The sequence below is a fragment of the Dromaius novaehollandiae genome, chromosome 19, assembly GCF_036370855.1.
Source record: "Dromaius novaehollandiae isolate bDroNov1 chromosome 19, bDroNov1.hap1, whole genome shotgun sequence".
Lineage (NCBI taxonomy): Eukaryota > Metazoa > Chordata > Aves > Casuariiformes > Dromaiidae > Dromaius > Dromaius novaehollandiae.
The window spans coordinates 2,327,423-2,350,245 of record NC_088116.1 but is presented as its reverse complement, the minus strand read 5'-3'; the positions used below and the strand labels follow the sequence as shown (position 1 = coordinate 2,350,245).

General features: G+C 51.8%; 1 protein-coding gene across 1 annotated transcript; it reads left to right on the top strand.

The window, feature by feature from the left end:
* The first annotated feature begins 12,225 nt into the window (after positions 1-12,225).
* On the top strand, positions 12,226-14,800 carry SRSF1 (serine and arginine rich splicing factor 1). Its single transcript, XM_026107210.2, is given in 5 exon segments — positions 12,226-12,857; positions 13,248-13,432; positions 13,717-13,889; positions 14,153-14,227; positions 14,229-14,800. Coding segments are annotated over 5 exon segments (774 nt in total). The 5' UTR covers positions 12,226-12,663; the 3' UTR covers positions 14,376-14,800.
* Positions 14,801-22,823: the final 8,023 nt, after the last annotated feature.

The window sequence follows — 22,823 nt, the reverse complement described above, 5'->3', positions numbered from 1 at the left end:
GGAGGAAAACCAGCTCTCGGGAGCTTGGTCATACAACTCCTCCACCTCGTGACACGACACCGGGGAACGCGTCTCCGAGATAAAAGCAGTTGCAGAGCCGCCACCACGCACCCGAGAGGGCTCCCCCCAGCCTCCAGCGTCCCCTGTCCCGGCCCCACCGGGCCCCATAGCTTGCCCACCGCCGGGACAGGGCGGGTCTCTCATTTCCCAAGTTTTTCCTGCTTTCGGACCGGGCGCAGAGCTTGGGGATGCTGAACACGGGTGGGAAGGAAGAGCATCTTTCACCAAAACACTCGCTGGAGCTGCAGCTTGTCCCTGGGGCTCCTCCGCTGAGCCCCACCAGGTCCAGCCCTGCTTCGCGTGGGACAGCTGAGCTGCTCCCAACCTGGGGGTCGCCCCGGCCGACACGCGGGCCCGTGCCGCGCCGGTTCCCGGAGGTGACACGTGGCCTTTCGGGCAGCTTCATCATGCATTCGCCTCGAGAGCCTGTCTCCAGCGCGCAGTGCTTAAATCAGCTGCAGCGCAGGAAACCTGGGACATTTTGGAGGTGAGGGACAGGGGAGGAAGCCGGGACGGGAGGTCCCTTTGGCCATGCGGGTGGCCTGGGCAGACAGGCGGAGGTGACACCGGCTGCTTGGCTGAGGATAGTGGTGGTATCTCACGTCTCATAGCAGAAAGGTCTGTTTGCTCCCTATTTCCCCAGAAAAGGTGCGGGTATCGTCTCTGGTCGCAGGACAGAGCAGCGTGCGGAGGGCGGGAGGACTGCGTCACGCCGGGCTCCTAGTGTTTCACGTGTACGTGAAAGCCGAGTTAAGGACAAAGGGGAGAATAAAACCTCTCTGTTTATCCCTGAGGCCGGGGAAAGGCCTGATTCAGCGCTGCGATATCCCAGTTTTGTGTTACTGCTTTCGCCAGCGTGAAGCGGTGGCGAAGCTCAGCGTTAGCGGCTCCGCGGTCCCCGGTCCCGGGGGCGGGTTGCGGGGCTGACCACGGCCCCGAAGCCGCTGGTGTCACGGCGTGGAGGCCGCGAACCATGGGAAAAGACGAAGGGATTCACGCCCGTGCCCCGTCTCCGCTGCCCAGGCGCCCGTCGGTGGGGTTTAACGTGGTCAGAAAAGCCCAGTGAAACCGCATGGGCGCCGGGGCGAGGGCCGTCCCCACCAGCCCCATGCCGCTGTGCCCGGGGCGTGGTGCCGCAAGCCAGGAGCAGGTGCTTCCCCAGCTAAGCCAGCGCTTAACGAGGCCAGATTTAATTGCACGCGTGGCCTCGATGACCAGGGAGACCGTTCAGGGTCCTGAAATCTATCTAATTGGATTGCTGGGAGAAGACGCGGCTGGTAGCGGCAGCCGGGGGACGGGCTGGAGGTCGCCCCGCAGGTCGTGCTCTCGCCGAGCGAGCCGGCAGCCCGGGGACGGACCGTTCCCCTCGCCAGCGCAGCGGGTGTTCCCTGGGGCGGGCTGCGCCAGCCGCCGGGATACCAGTCAAAGCTGCACCCCGCAAAGCTGCACCCTGCAAAGCTGCACCCCGCAAAGCTGCACCCTGCAAAACTGCAAACAAAGGATTTTCTCATCTGCATGGGTCCAGAAATGGGGAAAGATCGGGCTAAACAAGATGAAAATTCACTGTGTGCAACAGGGGCCTTCTGCGCTCCCCGTGCAGCCCGAGCAGAGGCCGGAGAGCAGCAGCAAAGCGAGCGGGGCCCGGGGCTGTCAGCCGGACAGCACGGGGTTTGCAGGAGCCCCGCTGGCTGCATCTGCTCCCGGGCTGACTTGTGAGCCGGCCCCGAGAAAGGGATAATCAGAGATGCCCAGAGCCGGGGTAGATCCGAGGGGACGGGCAGCGGGTCGCCTGTGCCACCCCGGCACTGCCGGCGCGGGAGCTGCGGGGCGCAGGCGTCCCTGGCGGGTGGCAACCGAAGGGGACCGAAGCGGCTGTAAATAGATGCGTGGCCAGAGCCGAGGGCTGCTTCGGCGGCAGCAGGGCAGGGCTAAGACCATCAAATCGCGGCCTCCGGCCCAAGGCTCATTACCGCCGTCCCTCCGCATTGCTATGGTGAATAATTGATGGGCTCCAACGCTCCTGGCAGTGCAGGAGGGAGCGCGGCGCTGGGCTGAGCCCCGCGGGCACCGCGGTGGTGGAGGCGACGCGGCCGCCCCGGAGGCTCCGGGGCTCCGGCCGCCCTGGCCAGCTCGTGCCAGGCTCCCGCGCGGCGCCGGCCCGGTTATTTAGAGCGCTGCCGCTCGCTGCCGGGGCTGCAGCTCGCCGGGGCGGGCGGATGCTTTCGTGTCCGTCTCCGAGCCGAGCTGCAGAGCAGAGTACAAGTGCTGGGGAGAGACGTGCCCGGGGAATTTAACCCCCGTGCAGCTTTCACGGAGGGGAAAGGCTTGCAGGGTCTGGCCCCTTGCAAAATACGTTGTTTTTCCTGGCGAGCGAGCAGCCCCGGCGGTCCCGTTCACTTTCGCATTGGCAAAGGCGTGCCGGGTCCGGATCCGGCCCTGCAGCCGCTGCAGCCCTGCGCTGCGGAGCCCTCCCGGCTCCTGCACCGTGCCCAGCCCGGCCCGGCCCAATCCACCTGGGGCTGCTGCCTGCCTTTGGGGAGAGCCGTGTTTTCTACCGGGAGTCAACCGTTTTGGCAAGCGTTTTGCAAACTGCATTAAGCCAGGTTCGCCGTCAGTCCTGGGCTGCTGCGATTGATCTTGTTTGCAATGCAGTTTTCAGCACCTGGGCTAATGTGTGTTATTATCTCCCTCCAATCCCCGTTATAGAACCTGAATAAACCGCATGCAAAAACCAAGAAAAAGAAAAAGCCCTCCGAACTTCCCAGAGGAGGCTGCCCCAGCTCACGCCGAGGGGCTGATGGCCGCGAGCAGTCAGTCCATCAGCATCAGTTTCTGTCTCCAGGTCTCAAGGTTCGGTGTTCACCAGTTTGGGGCAATAACGCATTCTCGCTTCCTGCCTTCCTCTTCGCTGCAGGGATCCTAAATCCCGGCCCAGACGTGTCGGGAAGCCTCCTGCCAGCATCCCCGCGCCCGGCCCCCGGATGCGCTTCCCACCCGGAGCAGCACCCCGCAGCCGGCCACGCCGGGATCTCGCCCTGCCCCGAGGCGCCCGGCCAGCCCACCCGCCGCGCGGCACAAACCCCTTAACGCCGAGCGTCAGCCTGCAGCCAGGGCACCGCTCCCCGCGAGCCTTTGCAAGCGGCTTGCGGCGTGCGCTTCGCGCAGCAGCCGTAAATAAGAGCCGCTGTCTCCGCCGGCGCGGGAAGCCGGGCAGGGCCGTGTCGGCGCGGGAGCACAGCCGCCGCGCTCCCACCAGCGGCACCGGGGCGAGGGGTGAAGCCGCGGGGAGCTGCAGCTCCCGCCGGAGCGCCTGTGCCGGGAGTCTGGGATACGGGAGAGCTGCGGCTCCCCGCAGCCTGGTCTCCCCCGGGGTGAAAGGGGGGTTTAGGGGGACAGAGAAAAGCAAAGGAGAAGTCTGCAAACCCGCACGCTCTGGAGCGCACCGGCCTCTTTGGCTCCTGAAACTGGACTCGCGTAGCAAACCAGCCTCAGCCTGCGGAGGTTTTTTTTTAATTTATTGCCCATTAAAACAACTTTCTAATCACCTGTTTGGGTATTGAGAAAAAAGGAAATATAAATAATCAAACACTCGAGCGAACGCCTCTCCTCCCCCTCTCCCAGGCCCAGCCTGTGGCACACAGCTCACCCGGGCAGCCGTGCCCGCGCCGGCTGGGCACCGTGCAGGGAGCCGCCGGGCAGCCGGGGCCGAGCCGGCCGGGTGCTCGCGTGCGGCGTGACGGGGCTCTCGTGCACCCACTGACCGTGCACCCACGTGCGAGCCCGGGGCACCCGTGCGTGTGCACGTCCCCGGGAGCTCACGCGGGGTCTTCCCAGCCACTCGTGAGTGCGCTGGCTGGGCGTTCACGTGTGCGGCGACGGGGTGCTCAGGCACTGCCCGGCGCCCGTGTGTGCATTAACCGGGTGCTCGTGCACGAACCCCGCGGGTGCTCGTGCGGGAATGACCAGGGCGGGCGTGAGCACAGCAAACCCCGAGTCCGTGCCCGGCGCAGGATGGGCGCCTGGGACCTGCTCCTCGGCAGACTCCGGCATCGCCCTGCTCGGCAGCGCTGTCCCTGTTTGCCCTGGCTGTCCTGGCTGTCCTGGCTGTCCCGGTTGTCCCAGCTGTCCCGGTTGTTCCGGTTGTCCCGGCTGTCCCTGGTTGTCCTGGCTGTCCCAGATGTCCTGGTTGTCCTGACTGTCCTGGTTGTCCTGGTTGTCCCGGCTGTCCCAGGTGTCCTGGCTGTCCTGGGTGTCCCAGATGTCCTGGTTGTCCCTGCCTGCCCTGGCCCCGCCGTGCCGGCTGGTCACATCCAGCTGCCGAGCTGCCCATGCTGCTCCCTCATCCGTCTCCGTCAGAGGGGACAGAGTCCGCCCAAGTGACCTAAATAGGCTCCGCGAGCTCTGCTGAGCCTCTGAAACGCCTCTTTATCCGCAGGCACAAAACTGCATGTTCCCTCCTGAATCCCGGACCTGCCGGACCTGCCGGACCTGCTGGACCTGCGGCCCTCGGCTCCTCCGTCCCCATCGGCACGAGGAGCGGGCTGGGGGACACGGGACATGGCACAGCTCCTCCGTCCCTGGTGGCGAGCAAAAGAGCAATTGCAAAAGCCAGTGTGTGACAAAAATCTGCCCCAAAACGAGGAGCCGGGGCCGAGGGCTCGGAGGGGAAACTCTCCCCTGCTCTACCGGCATCGTGGGTGGCTTAAACTCCCCCCCGGCACAGCATAAATACGGGAAGCTCCCAAAGCAGGAGACCAGGTCTCCGCCGCGTGCAACCACGTAGGTCAGTGCCCCTTCTGCAGAGGTTTATTTAAGCTATCGCAGTTCCTGGCCTGAGTGAAGGAGAGAAAAAAGAGTAAAAAAGATAGAGTCACCCAAATTTACACTATTTTACTGTGACATTTATGTTGCGGAAGTTACAGCATCATTCGCCAGCTCTGCTTCAATCCAGACCTGCGGATGCTTCGGCTACGCCCTCGCGCTCCCGCGGGAAGGGAACTGGAGGGGCTCTGCAAACCGGCCCCGGAGAGGCGGCCGGTGGCCGGTGGCCGGTGGCGGCGGTGGCCAGGCCAGTGGCCCTCGCTGCCCTGCCGCTCACGTGTTAACGCTGCCACCGGCCTCTGTGGAAGGAGCTGCAACAGCTGACCCGATCGATAAATACACATTTTATACCTCCCTGAGGTCTGCGAGACCTCTCCGGGGTTAAGAGCCCACGAGGGATTTTGTTTTAATTAAAGGACTGCTCGAGGCTGCTCTGCCCACGCTTAATCTGCCGCAGCAATGCGCGGCGGGGGGGTTTTGTCCTCCGACAAAGCGGCTCCTTGTTCCTGCTGCTGATGGCAAAAGGCCCCGCGGTCACGGTGCAGGACAGCGGCTGGCGGGCTGCGAGGCGAACCCGGGGACACCGCGCCGCGCGGGTGACATTAGCAAAAAGAGCAGGTTTCCGCTTTGTGGTTGATACTTTAGTCGGACTCTTGCTGCACCGGCAAGTCAGAAATCACGCAGAAACTGAGAACTGCCACTTTTCTGCTTTGCACTGCGCAGTGTAGAGAGGGGACGGCACTGCCCGCAGCGCCCTGCGTGGTCCCGGCACGGCTCGGGGTCTCTCCCGGGCGCGGTAAAGGCGCGCCGAGGGGCAGGGGGCTGCGGAGGCTCCTGTCTCTGGTCGGTGCAACTTCTGCACATCCACACGCTTAGCGCAATCCTTCGCCTTTTGCAAAGGTTTACACAAAATTATGCATGCCGGCCAAACAGTTCCTAAAGCTTTATCTTTATTTTAAAACATTCCGCTCGAAATACCTTTCAATGCGTTTCTCACGCACTCTGTTTCCTTGCGTTAAAACCCCGGCAGAGCGGCAGCAGGGGCCGGTCCCCCGGCATTGCAGCGGCACCGCGAAGGGCACCGCGCGGCCAGGAGCAGCCCCGACGGCTCCCGTCTCCCGTCCCCGCTCTGCGCAGCACGCGCCAGACCCGAGCAAGGGGGTTTTCCCTAAACCAGCAACCTAAAATACGCGCTCCTTTTTACTTATCTATCCCCCAGCAGGAGCAAGGGTTTGTTTTCGCTGGCAGCTCGCAGCGCTTTCCCCGCGGTCCGCGCCGGGTGCCGAGCATCCTGCCAGGCGGCAGCGGCAGCGCGGAGCCAAGCAGACGGCGGGCGGCGGGGAGCAGCTGCCGGGGGCAGGAGGAGCCCGCGGGGCCCAACACGAGTGGAAGGGTTTTCACGGGAAAGGAGAGCAATTAAAACAGATTTGGGAGCTCGTGTAAGCTTTAATTCCGTGTTAACCACATCCCCTCCCACCAACGCCATGTGTTAGCACGCAGCAATCAAAGCTGAAACCAGACTTTCTGCACCAAAATCATAGTGAGATAAAAATGAGGCAGCACAAATCACACACACACACAGATTTCTGAATTAATATTTAATTGCATTAGCAAGACAAATAAAGATAGGCAATTTGAGTAGATTTCTCTTGCTCGCACTCCCTCAGCCTCCAGGTCCCTGGGGAGCCAGCCCGGCAGGTTCGGGGGGTCCCGGCTCTCCGGCCCCAGCCCCGTGCAGAAACTGCCCGGGGAGGGAAGAGGCAACGGCGCCCGGCGGCAAACTCTGTGCTGGTCGGGGACAAAAGAACGATTGCTGTGCTCCCCACATGAGACTTCACCGGTCTGCTTTGGAGACACTGCAATTACCGCTTTTTGGAGTAAATCACATTTAATAGCTTTAATGGCATAGCTGTTATTATGAAGAAAAGAAAGAGCGACATTTCAGAATGTCTAAAAACAAGCGTTTTCACAAAACGCGTAATCCTTTGCACAGTTTAGCCCAGCTGATGATGTCACGTGCTTAGCGGGAATGAGGTCACGAGCGAGGCAGCACCGGGCTCGCACGGAGCTGTGCTTCCCGGGCAGCGTGGCGGTCGCGCGGGGCCAGCTGCGTTTGCACGCTCCACAGCGCGCCGCGCCGAGGGAGCACAGCCAGCCGCAGGGCTTCGATTAGCCCTGCCAGGGATTTTGCATGTTGTGTCAATATTCCTGAAGGGATCCTGCATTCCCGCTCCGCAGAAATTATTCCCACAATCTTTTAAGTCCCTGTTGCAATTCATTCGTTACGACCTGGCCTCGCGCGCGGCTCCCAGGGCGCGTACGGGGGGTCCGCAACGCCCGCAGCACCGCGGTGTCGCGGCGGGTGAGCCGACAGCCCGAGTTTGCTGTCATCGGCGCGGGAAGGTTTGTTCCCTAATGCTCCCGGGAGAATCAGGTGAGAGCAAAACGTGTGGCCCTGCCTAGAGGTACATAGCCGCAGCGAGCCCGTGCCACCTCTGTAACGGCTCCTCTTCAGAGACATTGTACTTTACCTAAAGAAAACCAAACGGTCTTCATTTGCTGTAGCTTTTGGGGATGAAAAGATTTTTTCCACCTGCAAAAACCCTTTTCACCTAAAACTAGCCATTGGAATTAATGAATGTACGCCTCTGTCTCCTCCAGGCACTTGGTGAGCTGCAGTCGTGGGCTATGTCTGCCCTAAACGCAGTGATTTAAATTCAGACGGCGTTACGGACAGCAGTGCCAGGCAACCCAGCCTTCCCTTCCAGGTGGCTCTTCTTGTTTAAATCCCTGCACCTACGTTTCTTCCGTCAGCTTGCTTTCTGCAAAAATTCACACAGTCTTAGTTTGCATCAGGATATCCTCAGGCACGTGCTTATGAATTTTCTTACTCTATGTGTGAATCTAAATAAATAAAATGAGCTCTGCCACCACCCATGTTTATGAGAAATATTTTCAAACTTATACATATTTTCATCGTCTTATCAAGATATTCAAATTTTGTCTGAACAATAAATAACTCTACCAGTTTCTCTCACTTTAGAAATAGCTACTTAGGTTTCTCTCCAACAAAAGTCAAAAATGTAAAATGCAGTCTGACACCTTTAACCACTTTCATTCTCCAAACCACCGCGGGGTTTCGGTTCCCTCCCCTTATTTCAAATAAAGGGCTACTCTTACAAAAATCTACTTGGCAAAAAGTATACTCTGCAGAGGCCCATTTAATCTTTAATATCAGAGCACCTCTTTTATTCCTCTGGAAAACACTACTGCCATCCTTACTCTCTCTCCCTACGCTATAGATCTGGGCATGAAAGACTAACGGACTCTGCTCACATTCTTACCCACATTGCTGAAAAAATCTAGTGACTCTCCAATAAGAAAAAGCCACGAAGCAGTGTCACGTCGGGGAAATACCTGAGTCCCAAGAAGATGAGGTCTCACAATCCCACAGAACTGCTCCATGTTACCAGCTCTGCCCTGCTATATGCAAAGAATCCCTGACAAAAAATCTTGAAATTCTATACCTTAAAAAAATCTTACAAGTAGTGCAAGTTAGGTTTTCTTCCCAGGTATCTAGTCCAAGTACTACTGTGTATACGCACCAGAACAGCAGTCTGAATAATCCTTTTCACACTCTGCACGCTACCATTCAATAGAGTATTTTTAACCATTTTAAAGAAAACTTTTCCTCAATAACATTTTTAATGGATCAGTGACCATCCATGGAAGAGAAACCATGGAAAAAATTCCTTAATATATTTATGAATCTTTTTTGCACATGCAAATTAATAACATTACTATGAAATCGCTAGGCATTGTTTAAAATTGAAGGCCCCCCAACTATTAGCTTTATATTTCAAGCTCCAAAGGTACGATCCATGTATTTCAGTATCCAACTGGATCCAACAGTACTAAGAAGGCTGCCAGTGATTTGGGAAGAACAGGTTCTCACTAACACAGCAAGAGAAGCTGCGAAGGTCACAGAACCGGCCAGGCGCTGCCCACGCTGCGGGCCGGGAGCTGCTCCCTGCTCTGTGCCCGGCTCCCTGAGGTGGTCTCGGGAAAACCATGATGCCTTGGCTTCACCGCACATGAAAATGAGTAATGACCCCATTATAAAGCATTTTAGTATCTTTGCATAAAAAGACCCATCTCGGGCACCGGCACGCTTATTTGGAAAGAGTGAGAGTTGCATTTGAACACGGTGGGAAGACTTCTGAGAACAAGGGGGAGAAAAAGCAAAGCTGTGAGAATGCCAGAAACGGCTAAAGCAAACTTGCTATTCTTCTTCCTAGATATGAGAAGGCCTAAAGCAGACCAAGAAGCAATTATAACAAATCGTACCGCAGCATATCTCTACCTGGCAAGTTAGGTATACTCGTGATACTGGGTTACATGGTTAATATTTGCTTTACTGATCAATATGCTCAGTTTGAAAGCCATACTTTACATTACACTCCTCTTGAAAACTAAAGCCTATTATTCTACAGCAGTTAGGTTTTTTGCAAGATTATTTGCCATTGCCCTCCTGGTAATTTATTTTCTACATAATTAATATGTTTAATGATTCTCCACATGCACATTTTGCCAGAAAGCCAAAAGTGACTCTGACAAAGCAAACATGTTTTGCAGCTTATCCAACTGTTTTAAAGCTATCTGTTGATAACACAAAGCTAAAAATGTAATGAGAAAGAAAACATTCAATAATTCTATAAGAGAGACTTCATTATGGTAATTAAGGCAATCATTTAAAGTAGTTATGAGGATTATTAACGCACAAAAGAAATTATGCAACAGAGTTCTAGCAAACCAGGCAGACTTACTACTATTTTATGATGCCTTAAAGAGTAACTTTCAGCAATTTAATAAGCTTTTGAAAATAAAGACTAATTTTTTGGCAAAGGATGGAGCCCTCTCTATACCCAGAAAGAGTATATTCTCAGTTTTTGGGGAAGGAAGAGTAAATCTTTTTTTAATATGCAATAAGTATTTCTACTGATTCAGCAAATGACTAAATCAGCTCGTTAAATTATGCTGTTTCAAAAAATATATTTACCAAAAATACCCAGTGAACTCATGTACACGGCCTTCAGGCAAACCCCAGAATCACATGGGTACTACAGTCACTGCTTCACCAGTTTAAATTTTGGTACAGGGCTGTGAAACTGTAATATTCTTTAAAGATGTAAAAACTGCCTAGATAGTTGGTAGTTTATACTTAGGTAAACCACCACTTCTGAAGATGGGCTTTCTTATAACATCTTTCAATGATTAATAGCAGTCTTTTATTTAAACCACCAGCAATCTAACATAGTTATTACCAATGTTAAAAATCATTAGAGCAGAACATATTACTGTACTTTAACCTACATGAGAGAGAAATGAAAGGCATTTATAATAGTCAAACATGTTACATCATCATACTGAAAATATTTTTCTAAGTCATTAGGATTGCTGTTTTCTAGAGGAATATGCATTTTTAATCAGCACATGAAAAATGAAGCATGCATGACAGACACTACTAAAGAGGCATGACACATTTTTCAAAATCCTCTAATTAACTCAGGAGCCTAAAGGGTTTTTCTGCATACTCAGACACTACTTTAACCCTACCACTGCAGTTACAGTGATACAGCCTTCCCTGTACCATGGGGACTTGCTTGTGCTGATACGGAAGATACTATAGGAAGATAAATAAGGGATATCCAGGCTAGAGTTTGTAACAGCACAACTATCTCAGTTGCTTTTTAGGTCTCCCTCCCACATCTGATATAGCGTGTAGACCACACGAAGAATCTCATTTCGAAAGCAGTTTGTGATGTGAACTCCGAGCAGTGAAGTGTGGGCAAAGGAACGAGTCACGGTGGGTTACGGCGAGGTGCGAACGTACCAGGGAACAGCTGCTGTGTGTGAGGGTTTGCGTGCATGCTCTACACCCTACGAAACACACGGTAATGTATGCCATTTACTGAGGGTGAGCTAGTTTACTTGGACCTGGGAGAAAGACCGTGCCCACAGCTGCTCGCCAGGAAGTGCTCACCTCCTTCAGCAATAACATGTTCATCAGGTTATATTCTTGGACACAGACTCTAACAAGTCTAGCAAGTGAGATGCAAAGCCTTTGAGAACTGGGCAAATTTTCTAAGGTATTTTTGGAAAGGAGGCTTGAGATTTCATGTCATTTTATCCACAGCCTTCAGAAAACACGTATTCCAACCCAGCCTTAAACATCAAGGAGGGACTACTGGCCAAAACAGTATTTTTGTTTTTAAACTGAAATTTGGGTGATCTCATCGCACCCTCACTAGTAAGGAGCAGTTTGCATGTTGAAACAGTAAGATCTACTGCTTTAACAACTCTTTCAGGACTTTGTGACATACTGAATATACTGGTATTTAAAAACAACTTTATGTACATGACAATCTCATGAACATAACATTACTGTACATTTTTTGTCTTGCTTCTTCTACAGAACTTTCTTTTCTGCCTTCTCTTGCATCCATTTATCATCTAATGCTGTATATATTTCCAGAGTCACCATACAGCACACACTCCCGCAGGAGCACATAATCCAAAAATCATAGTCTCAAAGCATCCTCATTTGACACCTAAACTTCCCTCTGTCCCTAACGCTTTTTTGGCTCATTTTTATTGATTTGTGCAAACTACAAAGTATACAGCTGGTACATTTTTAAGGTTTGTTTTGCCCCCTTTGCTTTGATTCCTTAAGTTATAATGCTCGGGCTTGGATGTGTGATAGTGAGTCAGTCTGGTGTGAGCTCTGAAGTAAAGACTGTTAGATTTACAAAGGGGAAGGCCATAGGGACAGTTAGTAAAAAATCATCCCCAAGCCCTGCCTTTAATGCTCAGGATAGGCGAGGAAAGCGGTCACAGGGCTGAGGGCGGCACCCGGGCCCAGACCCGGGCCCCTCGGGGCGGCCATTTTACGTCAGGACGGCACAGCGCCCTGCCCGTCGGGCAGGCATCGCCCCGGCCCTCTCCCGTCCCCCGGGAAGCAGGCAGGGCCCCCCTGCCCGTACCCCCCCGGGCCGGGCCTCCCCAGCCCCTCTCCCCGCCGCTGTGAGCGCAGGCAGGGCCGGGCGCGGCCCGGCCGAGGACCGCGGGCCTCCCCGCCGCCGTTGCACACGGCACCTGCACCACCCCCCCCGCGCGCGTGCGCGGTGCATTGTGGGAGGCAGCCCGCGCCTTGGCGCCAAGCGCCCCCGCCGCTCCCCGCCGCGCAGTGCACTGTGGGACGGGCCCCTCCCCTGCCCCTAGCCGGGCCTTCTTTGCGTGGACTCCGCACCGGATGTGACGCCAGCAGGCCTGCCGCCGTGATAATCGCGGCTGTTGGCAAGGCCCTTCCCCCAAACGCGGGGAGCCGGGGCTCCCTGAGGCAGCATCTAGCTCGCCGCAGCCCTGAAAGCGGGAGCCGCGCTACTGGGGCTGCTCCGCTTCTTAGGTGAACTTGTGGAGCGCAAACAACAGAGGGACTACTTTTTCCCCCAGCGCTGCGCATGCGCAACAGGGCGGGGTGGGAGAGCGGCGGGAGACACGGGCTCGCACGGCCTTTTGCTGGGGCAGGCGGTGCTGCGTCCCGGGGTGAAATCGCTGCGCGCAGTAGGACCGCGAGGGAAGCCGTGGTCGCCATTTTGAAGCGGTTGTTGGGGGAGGCGGCGTGTGTGCGCTCCCGTGTGCCCGGCTCGGCCTCCGCGCTCGCCGACCCGTCCGCTCGCTGAGCTCCGGCTCTCCACCGCCGCAGCCATTGCTGACCTTGCCATGTCCGGAGGGGGCGTGATCCGCGGCCCAGCCGGCAACAACGACTGCCGCATCTACGTGGGGAACCTGCCCCCCGACATCCGCACCAAGGACATCGAGGACGTGTTCTACAAGTACGGCGCCATCCGTGACATCGACCTCAAGAACCGCCGCGGCGGGCCGCCCTTCGCCTTCGTGGAGTTCGAGGACCCCAGGTGAGGCCCTGCGGGCGCTCCCGTGGGGGAAGGGGGCTGGGGGGGGCCCTCCGCGCACCCCCCTCCTGTCCCGCCTGCGTCGCCTCTGTGGGCGCACCCGGGGTCTCCCCCTGCCCGCGGGGAGGGGATAACGGCGCCGCGCGGTGCTTTTCCCGCCGTTCGGCGGTCGCGCCGGGGCTGGGGCACGCGCCGGAGCCCTAACGGGCCGCCGCGCCCCCCCCACCGCGCTCCCTGGGGCGGCCCCCGCCCGCGCGGGGGGGGCTCGGCGCGGCGGCGGCGCGGGGTGGGGCCGGCGGGAAGCGGGAACAAAGGCGGGGGGGCGGCGCGTGGGCAGGGCGCGGCGGGGCGGGCGCGCTGCGGCCGGCGCTCACCGCCCGTCCCGGCCCGCAGGGACGCGGAGGACGCCGTCTACGGGCGGGACGGCTACGATTACGATGGGTATCGCCTCCGCGTGGAGTTCCCTCGGAGCGGCCGGGGCACCGGCAGAGGCGGCGGCGGCGGTGGAGGGGGCGGCGCCCCCCGGGGCAGGTATGGCCCCCCGTCCCGGCGCTCGGAGTACAGAGTGATCGTCTCGGGTGAGTTATTTCTCCTTCTCTAGCTGAAGCGCTTCCCCCGGGGTCCTCGAGGCGGCTTCCCAGTGCCCTGTTCCCGCGTGGGGTGATGCCGCTCTGTGTTTGGCTTCTTAAAAAGCATCACCTCGGGTAGCCTAGAAGAAATGCTCTCTGTGCAGTGCTAACAGCTTCTCGAGGCAGCCTTTCTCCTTACTAAATAGTCTCTCTCTCGCTTGCTGTGACGTGCTGCTGTATTTAAAGGAGATGGTAATATTCATTTTTAAAGTAATACACTGCTTTTTATTCAGGGCTGCCTCCAAGTGGAAGTTGGCAGGATTTAAAGGATCACATGCGTGAAGCAGGTGATGTATGTTATGCTGATGTTTTCCGAGATGGCACTGGTGTCGTGGAGTTTGTACGGAAGGAAGATATGACCTACGCTGTGCGAAAACTGGATAACACTAAATTTAGATCTCATGAGGTAGGTTTCATGCTTATTTTGGGGCCAGAATTGGATACAAAGGGCTTAACAATAGGATTTGAAGGTAAGGACGTGTGGTTGCCATCATATTAACACTCAAAGCACCTAAGTTAAGCCCATAGTCAGTTTATTTTAAAATAGACTTTAAAGACATGATGTCTGTTTCTGTGCTTTGATAAACAATATCTTCAGTCTGTCAGCATGCCTAAAAAGATGGCCGTAAAGCCTAGACCCTTCAATCGAAAGTTCTGTCTATTCAATAGGGAGAAACTGCCTACATCCGTGTTAAAGTTGATGGTCCAAGAAGTCCAAGCTATGGAAGATCTCGGTCACGCAGCCGTAGTCGTAGCAGAAGCCGTAGTCGAAGCAACAGCAGAAGCCGCAGTTATTCCCCAAGAAGAAGCAGAGGATCTCCACGCTACTCTCCCCGTCACAGCAGATCCCGTTCTCGTACATAAACGATCACTAGCAATGATCTTTTTGTAGAACCCCATGTTGTACACAGTTTTCCTTTACTCAGTACAGTCTTTCATTTTTTAATTCAAACTGTTTTATTCAAATTGGCTGAAGTGTTGAATTGCATTCTTGTGTAAAATCCCTAGTGAGTATTTGCTCCTTAACATCAACATTCCCCTCATGTCTTTGGTAAATTGTATTTTAATTGATGTCAGTCAGGATTGTTTCAATTTAGTTATAGTTAAATACCAACATTCTTCAAACTGTGGTATTGCTGTGTAAATGTCTCAGTGTTCGGCTATGGTTTATACAAGCTGGGGATGTTGGGATGTTTGTGGCTAACTTGTCTCTTCTGGGGGATCTTATATTTTATCTTGCCTTTTCGTGTGTCTTTCTGTAGACATATCTGAAGAGATGGATTAAGAATGCTTTGGATTAAAGGATTGTGGAGCACATGTCAATCATTTTAGGATTGTCAAAAGGAGGATTGAGGAGGATCAGATCAATAATGGAGGCAATGGTATGACTCCAAGTGCTATTGTCACAGATGAAATTGGCAGTATTGACCTTATACTGAGAGAGAGGTTAATTGAGTACATGCACCTACTTGTCAGTTCTTCAGGCATGTTTTTAGTTATCGCAGACTACAATTGCTCTTTTCTTTAAAACTTTTTTAGCAATTGTGGCTAAATACTTGCTTTTGTAATTCTCTATTCCATTCTAGTTTTTTTTAAAGGAATAAACTGGGACAGGGGTGGGAGTACTGGTTTACTTTGTCATGCAGCATTTGGTTACAAGTGTTAATGTTATGTAGTATTTGTACACTTGTAGATAAAGGGTATCTTCAAATCAGATAGAGTATAATATCAATACTGCTAAAATCTGCATGTCCTCTGTGTGACTGATACAGCGTTGCTATTTCATTTTTTTAAGTATCAGAATGAAAGCAAAAATAGAAAACATAGTTGGGAATAATTTCTTAAGTCTCAGCCCTTCCCCTCAGACTAATTCAGAATTGACTCACCAGTATGTTTGAAAACTTCAGTCAGTTAATTTTGTTACCTTCCAGACGGGAGTACTAGCTATAGTTTAGACATACAGTAGGTGGATAGCTTTAGCAGTAAACTTTTCCAATTTCATAAACATTTTTTGCAACCACAAAACCTGTAGTACACCACCGTACAAGCAATGAATATGTTGGCATTTTCAGTTGACATATGTAAATATTACGATGTTTCCTCCAAATAATAATTAACATTTCTAAAAAATTATCTGAGCATCGCCATTCAAAAGTTTGTTTTGGGGAATTGATAGTTATTAATGTACATCTTTATTAATTGATGGCAAACATAACTGATCATTCCCCAGAATCCTATTTTTTCATTACAGTATCTAACTTTTTGCCTCCTCTTTTTTGGTTTTGCTGGTTATAAAGGTTTGGATTGGAGAGGGCTCACTGGATCCCAATCCTTGGAGCTGGATCATTGGATTCAAATCATAATGTGGATAGGATAGGGAGGCTGAATTACAAGGATTCATGGAGCGGGATCAAATTACCAGGAACATAGGAGTGGATTCCTGCCCCAACCAAACCGCATTCGTGTGGATATTTTTTTTATTCAACTCAATTGGCTATTCCAAAGATTTTTTTTCCTATTTTTGACGATTGGAGCCCTTAAGATGCACGATGGAGTTTTTCATTTTTTTGGTAAAAGGAGCAAAGCGAGGACCTGGAGAGGTACGCTGGAGCAATCTCCTTGGAAGGATTCAGCACGAGTAGATGGTAAACATTAAAGGGGAAAAGGGGGGTTTGTTTAAAAAAGAAAAAAGTAAATCAATAAGTCGTTTCTCTAAATTTAAAGTCAAAATTGGAGTTAAAGATTAAGTAGGTTTTCAATTGGCTATTGCCTTTTTTCTTTGACAAATAAAATTTTTAAAAAAAAATGCATGGTTGTCATCATTTGTTGATAAAAATCTTAAGCTTTGACTGCTTGCCACAAGGAACTGTAGCATTGTTGAATTTCAAAAGTTTTCAGACAAGACTTCTGTTTTCGACAAAGATGTAGTATCTCACAGGAAGGGTTGATGTTTGAACAGCAGTTCAGCGCAGTCTTCTAAAAAAAAAAAAAATCAGTTCTCCAGGAGATGGACAGAATTTATCACAAGAGTAGGTGGAAGGGAAAAATAAATTTTGGTGGCTTTTAAAAGAGGATGCTTTAATGTTATTGGCAACAAATTTCTTCTAAAGACATCGTGAAGGAAAAAATAGAAGATTGATCAGGCTTGTTGCTTCCCTTATGTTAAATGCCTGCAGCAGTAAAGTGGGTATAAACTTTCATAGTGCATATATTCTCAAGTGTTAGTGGGCTTGCTGTACAGTGTGCAGGAGGCTAAAAGTGTAGGTTATCGAGGAATTGGATTATAAGTGGTAGGTCACTGAGATGTAATCATTAAACCATGACTGTATAGTGTAGGTGGCTGGGTAATAAGGTCACTCAGGTTTGTTCAGCTTGAGGCTAGGCTATCATGGGTATGAGTTGTATAAACACTGTACCTTAAGTACATGAATATTTGCAGTCATTTGATGAAATAACATTGCTTATGTTTGGATATGAGTTAAATTTATGATGAATTAATAATTGGCACTGAGCAGAAAGGTATTTTGTTCTGCATGATATGTAATTTGCCAATTTGTGGGACTGTTCTAGTGAGCTCAAACCAGAAGGTTATGTTAATGGTTAAATAGGATATTTGTGTAAATATGTACACTTTGTTTTCAAAAATAGTTCCGTAGGCTGCTTCTGTATGTCAGGGAAAGGTAGCATCCATAATGGAGCAGGGCAAGAAGATTGCTTAATTTCCAGGTTGGAATTCAAGACCTGTGCTTGGGGTAAGATTAGCAGATTTAGATTTTAAACTCAGCATGCTGGCATGCAGAACACTTGTAAAGTATATTGTATATGGTGACAAATGGAGTAATTTGTTACAAAATGGTATCTCCTTGCAGAAATACTATATTGCCAAAGGTGTGTTTATATACATATATATATATATATATGAGATATACTTTTTTCCCAAAGATTATGAAATGTTGAGTAGGAAGCAGAAGCACTGATTTGGGGGGGAGGGAAGATGAAAGCTATGTTAGTCACAGAATTGACTTAGTTTAGATGCTAGAGGGGTCATGGGAAAATGCCAGATGGAAAACAACTACAGACTAGTGGAGATGAGGGGGTGGGTTGGTGATGTGCAGAGATGGAGCAGCTTGTGCGAGAGAAGCTGGTGGAATTAGTTAAAGCATAGCAGACTGAAGGGAGTGGTGTATGCAGAGCATACTTGAGCAGATTTAAAGACATGTAGGTACCTGCTATTAAAGTGATGGTAAGTCTGGCTCAAAACATTTAACAAACCTTTTGGGCATCTGTTCAGTTCTGGTTACCCGTGTTTAGAAGATGTTAAATTGGAGCACTTAACTAAGCAAAGGTTCCAGGATGCTCAGGGAAGCAAAACTTGTTCTGCAAGGGGAGACCTGAAGAATTTGATTTAGCTAAACCTGGGATTGGAGCAGGTTGCTCTCTGACTGCATACAGATGGGAAAAGGTGGGAACTTTGCGGAGGAGGAGGAGTGACAGAGTGCCTTATACCCGTAAAGGGAGGGGATTATGTAGTCTTGTGTGTGGAATACTGGAGTCTGGATTCTGACACAGGAAATCAATGCCAAGCCAGCGGTTCTAATTAAGTTCATAAGGAGTTAATGGACTGAAACACTAATTTAAGGGATGGTTCAGCTGACTCCCAAAGGAAGATGGGGGAGTGTGTGTGAGCTGTAATGCTAAAGGTGAGCAAGGCTTCAAAAAGGTCAAGCTTGGTCCTCCCAGCATTCTGCAGAGCTCACAGGTAAGAGACTTGTGCAGAGCGGCTGATGTTTTAGATTTTCAGTTCTGTTGTGTGCAGCTGAGCTATGTAAGTGTTAAATACTTGACAATTGTTTGCTTCAAAGATAAAGTGGTTTGCAACAGTAGTATGTACATCATGCAGCTGCAAGGCCAGCACTCCTGTGGGGAGAGCAGAAGTGCACTGAACTCTGCTAGCTGAGGAGTAGGCAGTAACACCAGTGTCGCGCTGCGTTGGTATCTGTGGACCATTTCACGTTCATGCAAAGCTCTTGGCTTTTGAGTTCTTAACTGGCAGACATCGTACCTCTGAAACAGAAGGCTGCTAATCCTCTCAGTTAAAAGGAAAGACTGCGTTTTGATTTCTTGTGGAAAATGGAAATAGAGTAATTCAGAAGTTATTTCTCTCATTCTGGCTTGTCGCACTGAGGAGAGAGGTCCAGTCACTAAGATAATGGACCTGCTAATCTGTTTTGCTATTCCTGTGCATCTGCCGCAATCGACACGATGTGACCAAGCCCCTTGGCTTTTAATTTTCCTGTGCGTAACGGGGACAATATGTACTTCATTATGGCGTTACGGCATTAATGTTTGTAAAGCACTTTGAGATTCTGTAATAAAATTGTTTACAGTGCAGAGTTCTGATTTGTTTCGGTGCCTCTAGACCTGTGCCTCTTCTTCCTGTGAAATGTTTTCTGTGATTCTTGTGCCGTTACTGGCCAAACATGCAGCTGGTGGACTAGAAAAAAACCCCCACTTAACTGGAGTTAATCAAGGCACTTCCCTAAGTGCCTTTTTTATCTTCATCTACAGAGGCCAGCACTGTTAACTGTCTGTAAGCAGGGTAGCTGTTTTCTGTCTGACAAAGTTTAATAAATATTAGCGAGGAATTAGTTCAGTATCTTGATCAAAAATGTGCTATAAACTGGTTTTGATAGCATTAGGAATAGGTGGAGGAGTCTGTATTGCTTTCTTCTTTGAATATAGACTTGCTTTTTAATTATGCCATATCTATGAGTTCATTCACTTTGTTACCAAGATTGCTGTGAGTCAGCGGGGTTTTCAGGAACAGTCGCATTCCCGAAGGCGCTGCCTCTGGACACCGTGCGTGGTGACTTCCCCCGTTTGGGTTCTGGGATGAAAATTAACCTGAGTCAACGCCTGCGGATACTTCTCTCAAGGGGAAAGCTAGCTTCCAGGCAGAAATGTTGCAAGTCGTTGGCTTAAGCAGCTATTGCTGTTGGGTAAAGCATATTTCAAATTTATTTTAATGTCTTACATAAATTAGTAGAAACAGGTTACAGTGAAAGGAAGGAAGTCAAGAGTTTGCTAGCTGCTCTGTTAGCACATGTTCTGAGTATGTGCTGTTAGTATTTTACACATATAAAACAAGACACTACCTTGGTTGTAAAATGTTTTTTCATACTTCCCCAAACTCAGTGTTTTAATTTAAGAGTTTATTGGTTCCAAAGAAAACTAAAAGGTGGGAGAACTTGTGAGATGAAAAAGCTTGAAACCCCTTTGGTTGAAGGGGAGGAGGGCGCCTAAACTTTAACCCCTCTCCTGAATCGTTCTGCTTTCCATAGAAAGGATAGAAGTGGGTGCGTTTCTCTGACGGTTGCTTCCCTGGTGGAAGCAGGCGCTCGGCCGGTCGTGGCTGCTTGGCCTCCCTGGGTGTTCTGCTGGGAGCAGCACGGCCCCACGGCCTGAGCGCCGCGGGAGAGGCCTCTCGGAGATGCGTGCCTGTGGAGTCCCTCTCCGCGGGGTCCCGCCGCGCTGATGCTCTTCACCAGGGCACTGAGGGCGGTTGCTCCCCCCCGAGACGTGCGGCCCCTCTGTTCCACCCCTCGCTCTTCGCAGCTGCTTGTTCATAGCCGCGCGTAATACTGACTTCATTGTGCGAACAGTTCGGGAAGCGCGACGGGGAGGAGGGAATCTGTCCTCTTCAGTTGCACATAATATCGATAGTGGAGTACTTAATAAACCTAACATTAGCCCCGAAATAGAAATGGTTAGAAAACTTGTGGTTTCTCCTAGAAACCACAGTTTTGGCTATTTTTTTTCTTTTTTGAACAGCAACTTCTGCTTTAGAACAGCAGATTCATTCATCGAGCTGTTAGTTGTGGCTCAAGATTTGTTACTCCTGATACGACGGACACAGGCACCTCAATTCGGTGGGTAAATCAGGCAGATGATTTATGATCCAGAATATTCCTGCTTGTGCTGGGCCAGTTGTTATCAAATGAAGAATAAAATCTTTGCGTTCTGGTGGCTTTTACCATGTCACCGGGGATAGAACCCAGTTCTTTGAGAGGTTTTCATGTCTAAGGTGCTTATGCTTGTTTTGAAGTGTACAGAAAATTTGTAAAATTTCTAGATCTGCTAAAAAAAAAAATGCCATAGATTAGTGAGTCCAGTTTCCACTACGTTGCATGCCAAATGTTCTTAATTGCAAATTCAAAATGAGCAGTTCATCTTAAATTGCAGTTGAAGCTGTTTCAGGTAGAAAGCTAAAATAAATATTCTGAGATTCCAAATAGCTCCCGGGGTTAAGCATGCCCCCCAAAACCTCTCTCATGTGCACATAAAGGCAAGTGAATGAGACTTCAGAGAGCCTCGTATACCCACTACTGCTCCTGGGCTGCTTTGCGGTGCTTTATATTAACCCTTGTGTTTAGTATCCAGCTCATCTTTCCAAGGTTCCCCTTCAGCGGGTCTCAGTTCAGACGGGGAAACGAGCAGTAACCAACCTGCGTGTTAGTGCTGCAGAACCTGGTTTCCTTCGCGCGATTTAGTCCTCAGCTATGAAACAGTTGTCCAACCTTCCACTCGTCCACTCTAAATCAGAGCGCTGAGTGTATATGCAACAGTTGTAGTGCTATTAAAATAATTTTATGCACTAATCTGTGTAATCATTAAAGAGTTAAGGAGGTCATTGTTCGCATGAGTAATTATCTCTGTGTTTTAATAGCAGTCATTCATCCCCTAAGCTAGTTTAGTATTTGTATGAGTTGGCTGAAGAGCCGTGCTTCAGGTATTATACTTTTAAAGGTATCCATTTCTTAGGTTAATTGATTGCACTTTGAGTAGCTGATTAAAAGACCAATCCTGGCCAGCTGGGTCCCGCGGATCTGTGCAGAGAGCACTCGTTAGTACCGGCCCCGAGCTCTGGTGGAAGCGCCGGGCCTTGGGGCTGGATCGCTGGGAGCGGCGGGGGTGTGCTGGGAACGCTGCCGACGTGTTTGTCTTACTCACCAGATCAGCTGAGAAGCTGCAAAAAGAAGCCGGCGCTCCTGGGTGCCTCCAACCCTCCAGCTGCCTTCGGCAGCGCGGCTTGAAAAGGGAAAGCGTGCAGCACGCGCGCCTCGGCAGTGTGCTGGACTCTGCTATTATGCAGGATGGTATTTTTCTGATGATTTTTTGTTTTGTTTTGTTTTTTTAAGCAGTTTTAGTGGTTTGAGAGGCTCCAGGAAAAGCTTCCTCTTCGTTGCTTTGAGTTGAATTTGAATCTGCCTCCTTTCGTCACCTCGCTGCCCCTTCCCGTTAAGCAGCGGTGAAGCGTGCTGCAAGCCAGCGCCGCCCGAGCGGGGAGGAAGGCAGGAGGGAAGGGCAGAGATGTGGGGCAGTGACATGGGGCAGCAGAGATGTGGGGCAGGGGGCTGCAGGCAGGTGCAATCCCTTGCCTGCGGTGGGCAGCATCAGTTGTGCCCCCCGGAGCGCATCGCATGTTGGCCTTTTCCCAGGAGAACTGAGACGAGGTTGGGATGGAGCTGCGGGAGCGCCTGTGCCCCTGCTCCGCGGTCCGCCGTAGCTCCGAAGGTTTTGCTCTGCGCTGGGAGACGCTGATGCCTGCGAGCGTTCGCAGCGTGCTGGGTGCCTGGGGCCCCGCTCCGGGGCTGCCGAACAGCGCTTTGGGGGGGGGACTCGCGCGACAGATGCGGCGTTGGCCCTGAACGCCTTGCAACTAGTGATGGAGCACGGATGCGGCATCAATCCGTGCGCTGCCCGAGCGGGAGCGGCTGGTGCCGGGGGAAGGTGCCTTGGGGCCGCGGGAGCACGGCAGCAGCTTCGTAACGCGCGGCGTGTTGCTCGCCGGCCCCGCGCGGGGTGATGCCTCGTGGGGACACCGTCGAGGGTCCCCGCTCCGAACCCCCTCCGCCGCCGGCCCCGCGCGGCCTCCAGGCTCTTCCCTCGCCCGCGAATAGCCGTAACGTTCTCCGAGCTGGGGGAGGAGGCCGCCTCGCCGCGGCTTTGCGCCGTGTGCCGGCGAGAGATCGGGGATTAGCGCGAGGATTTCCTCGCCGGCTCTGCCGCTCTAATTCGGCGGCCGCGTTTTCCCCGGCCGCGCTGACCTTGGGTGCCCGCGTCCCGGCGCGGGGCAGATGGCGGAGGGGAGGCTTCGTGCGGCGCTCGGGCCGCCCGGGAATTACTGCTAAAAACGGTCGCTGGTGATTAACCCGGGGAGCAAGCCGCTGGCAGTTGGTGCATCCTCCGTCTCGTGAAGTTTTCAAATCCAACCTTGGATGCTTTTCTGGAAAAACAGCTTTTGCTCAAAGGCAAATTGCTGAGGGCAGTACAGGACCGA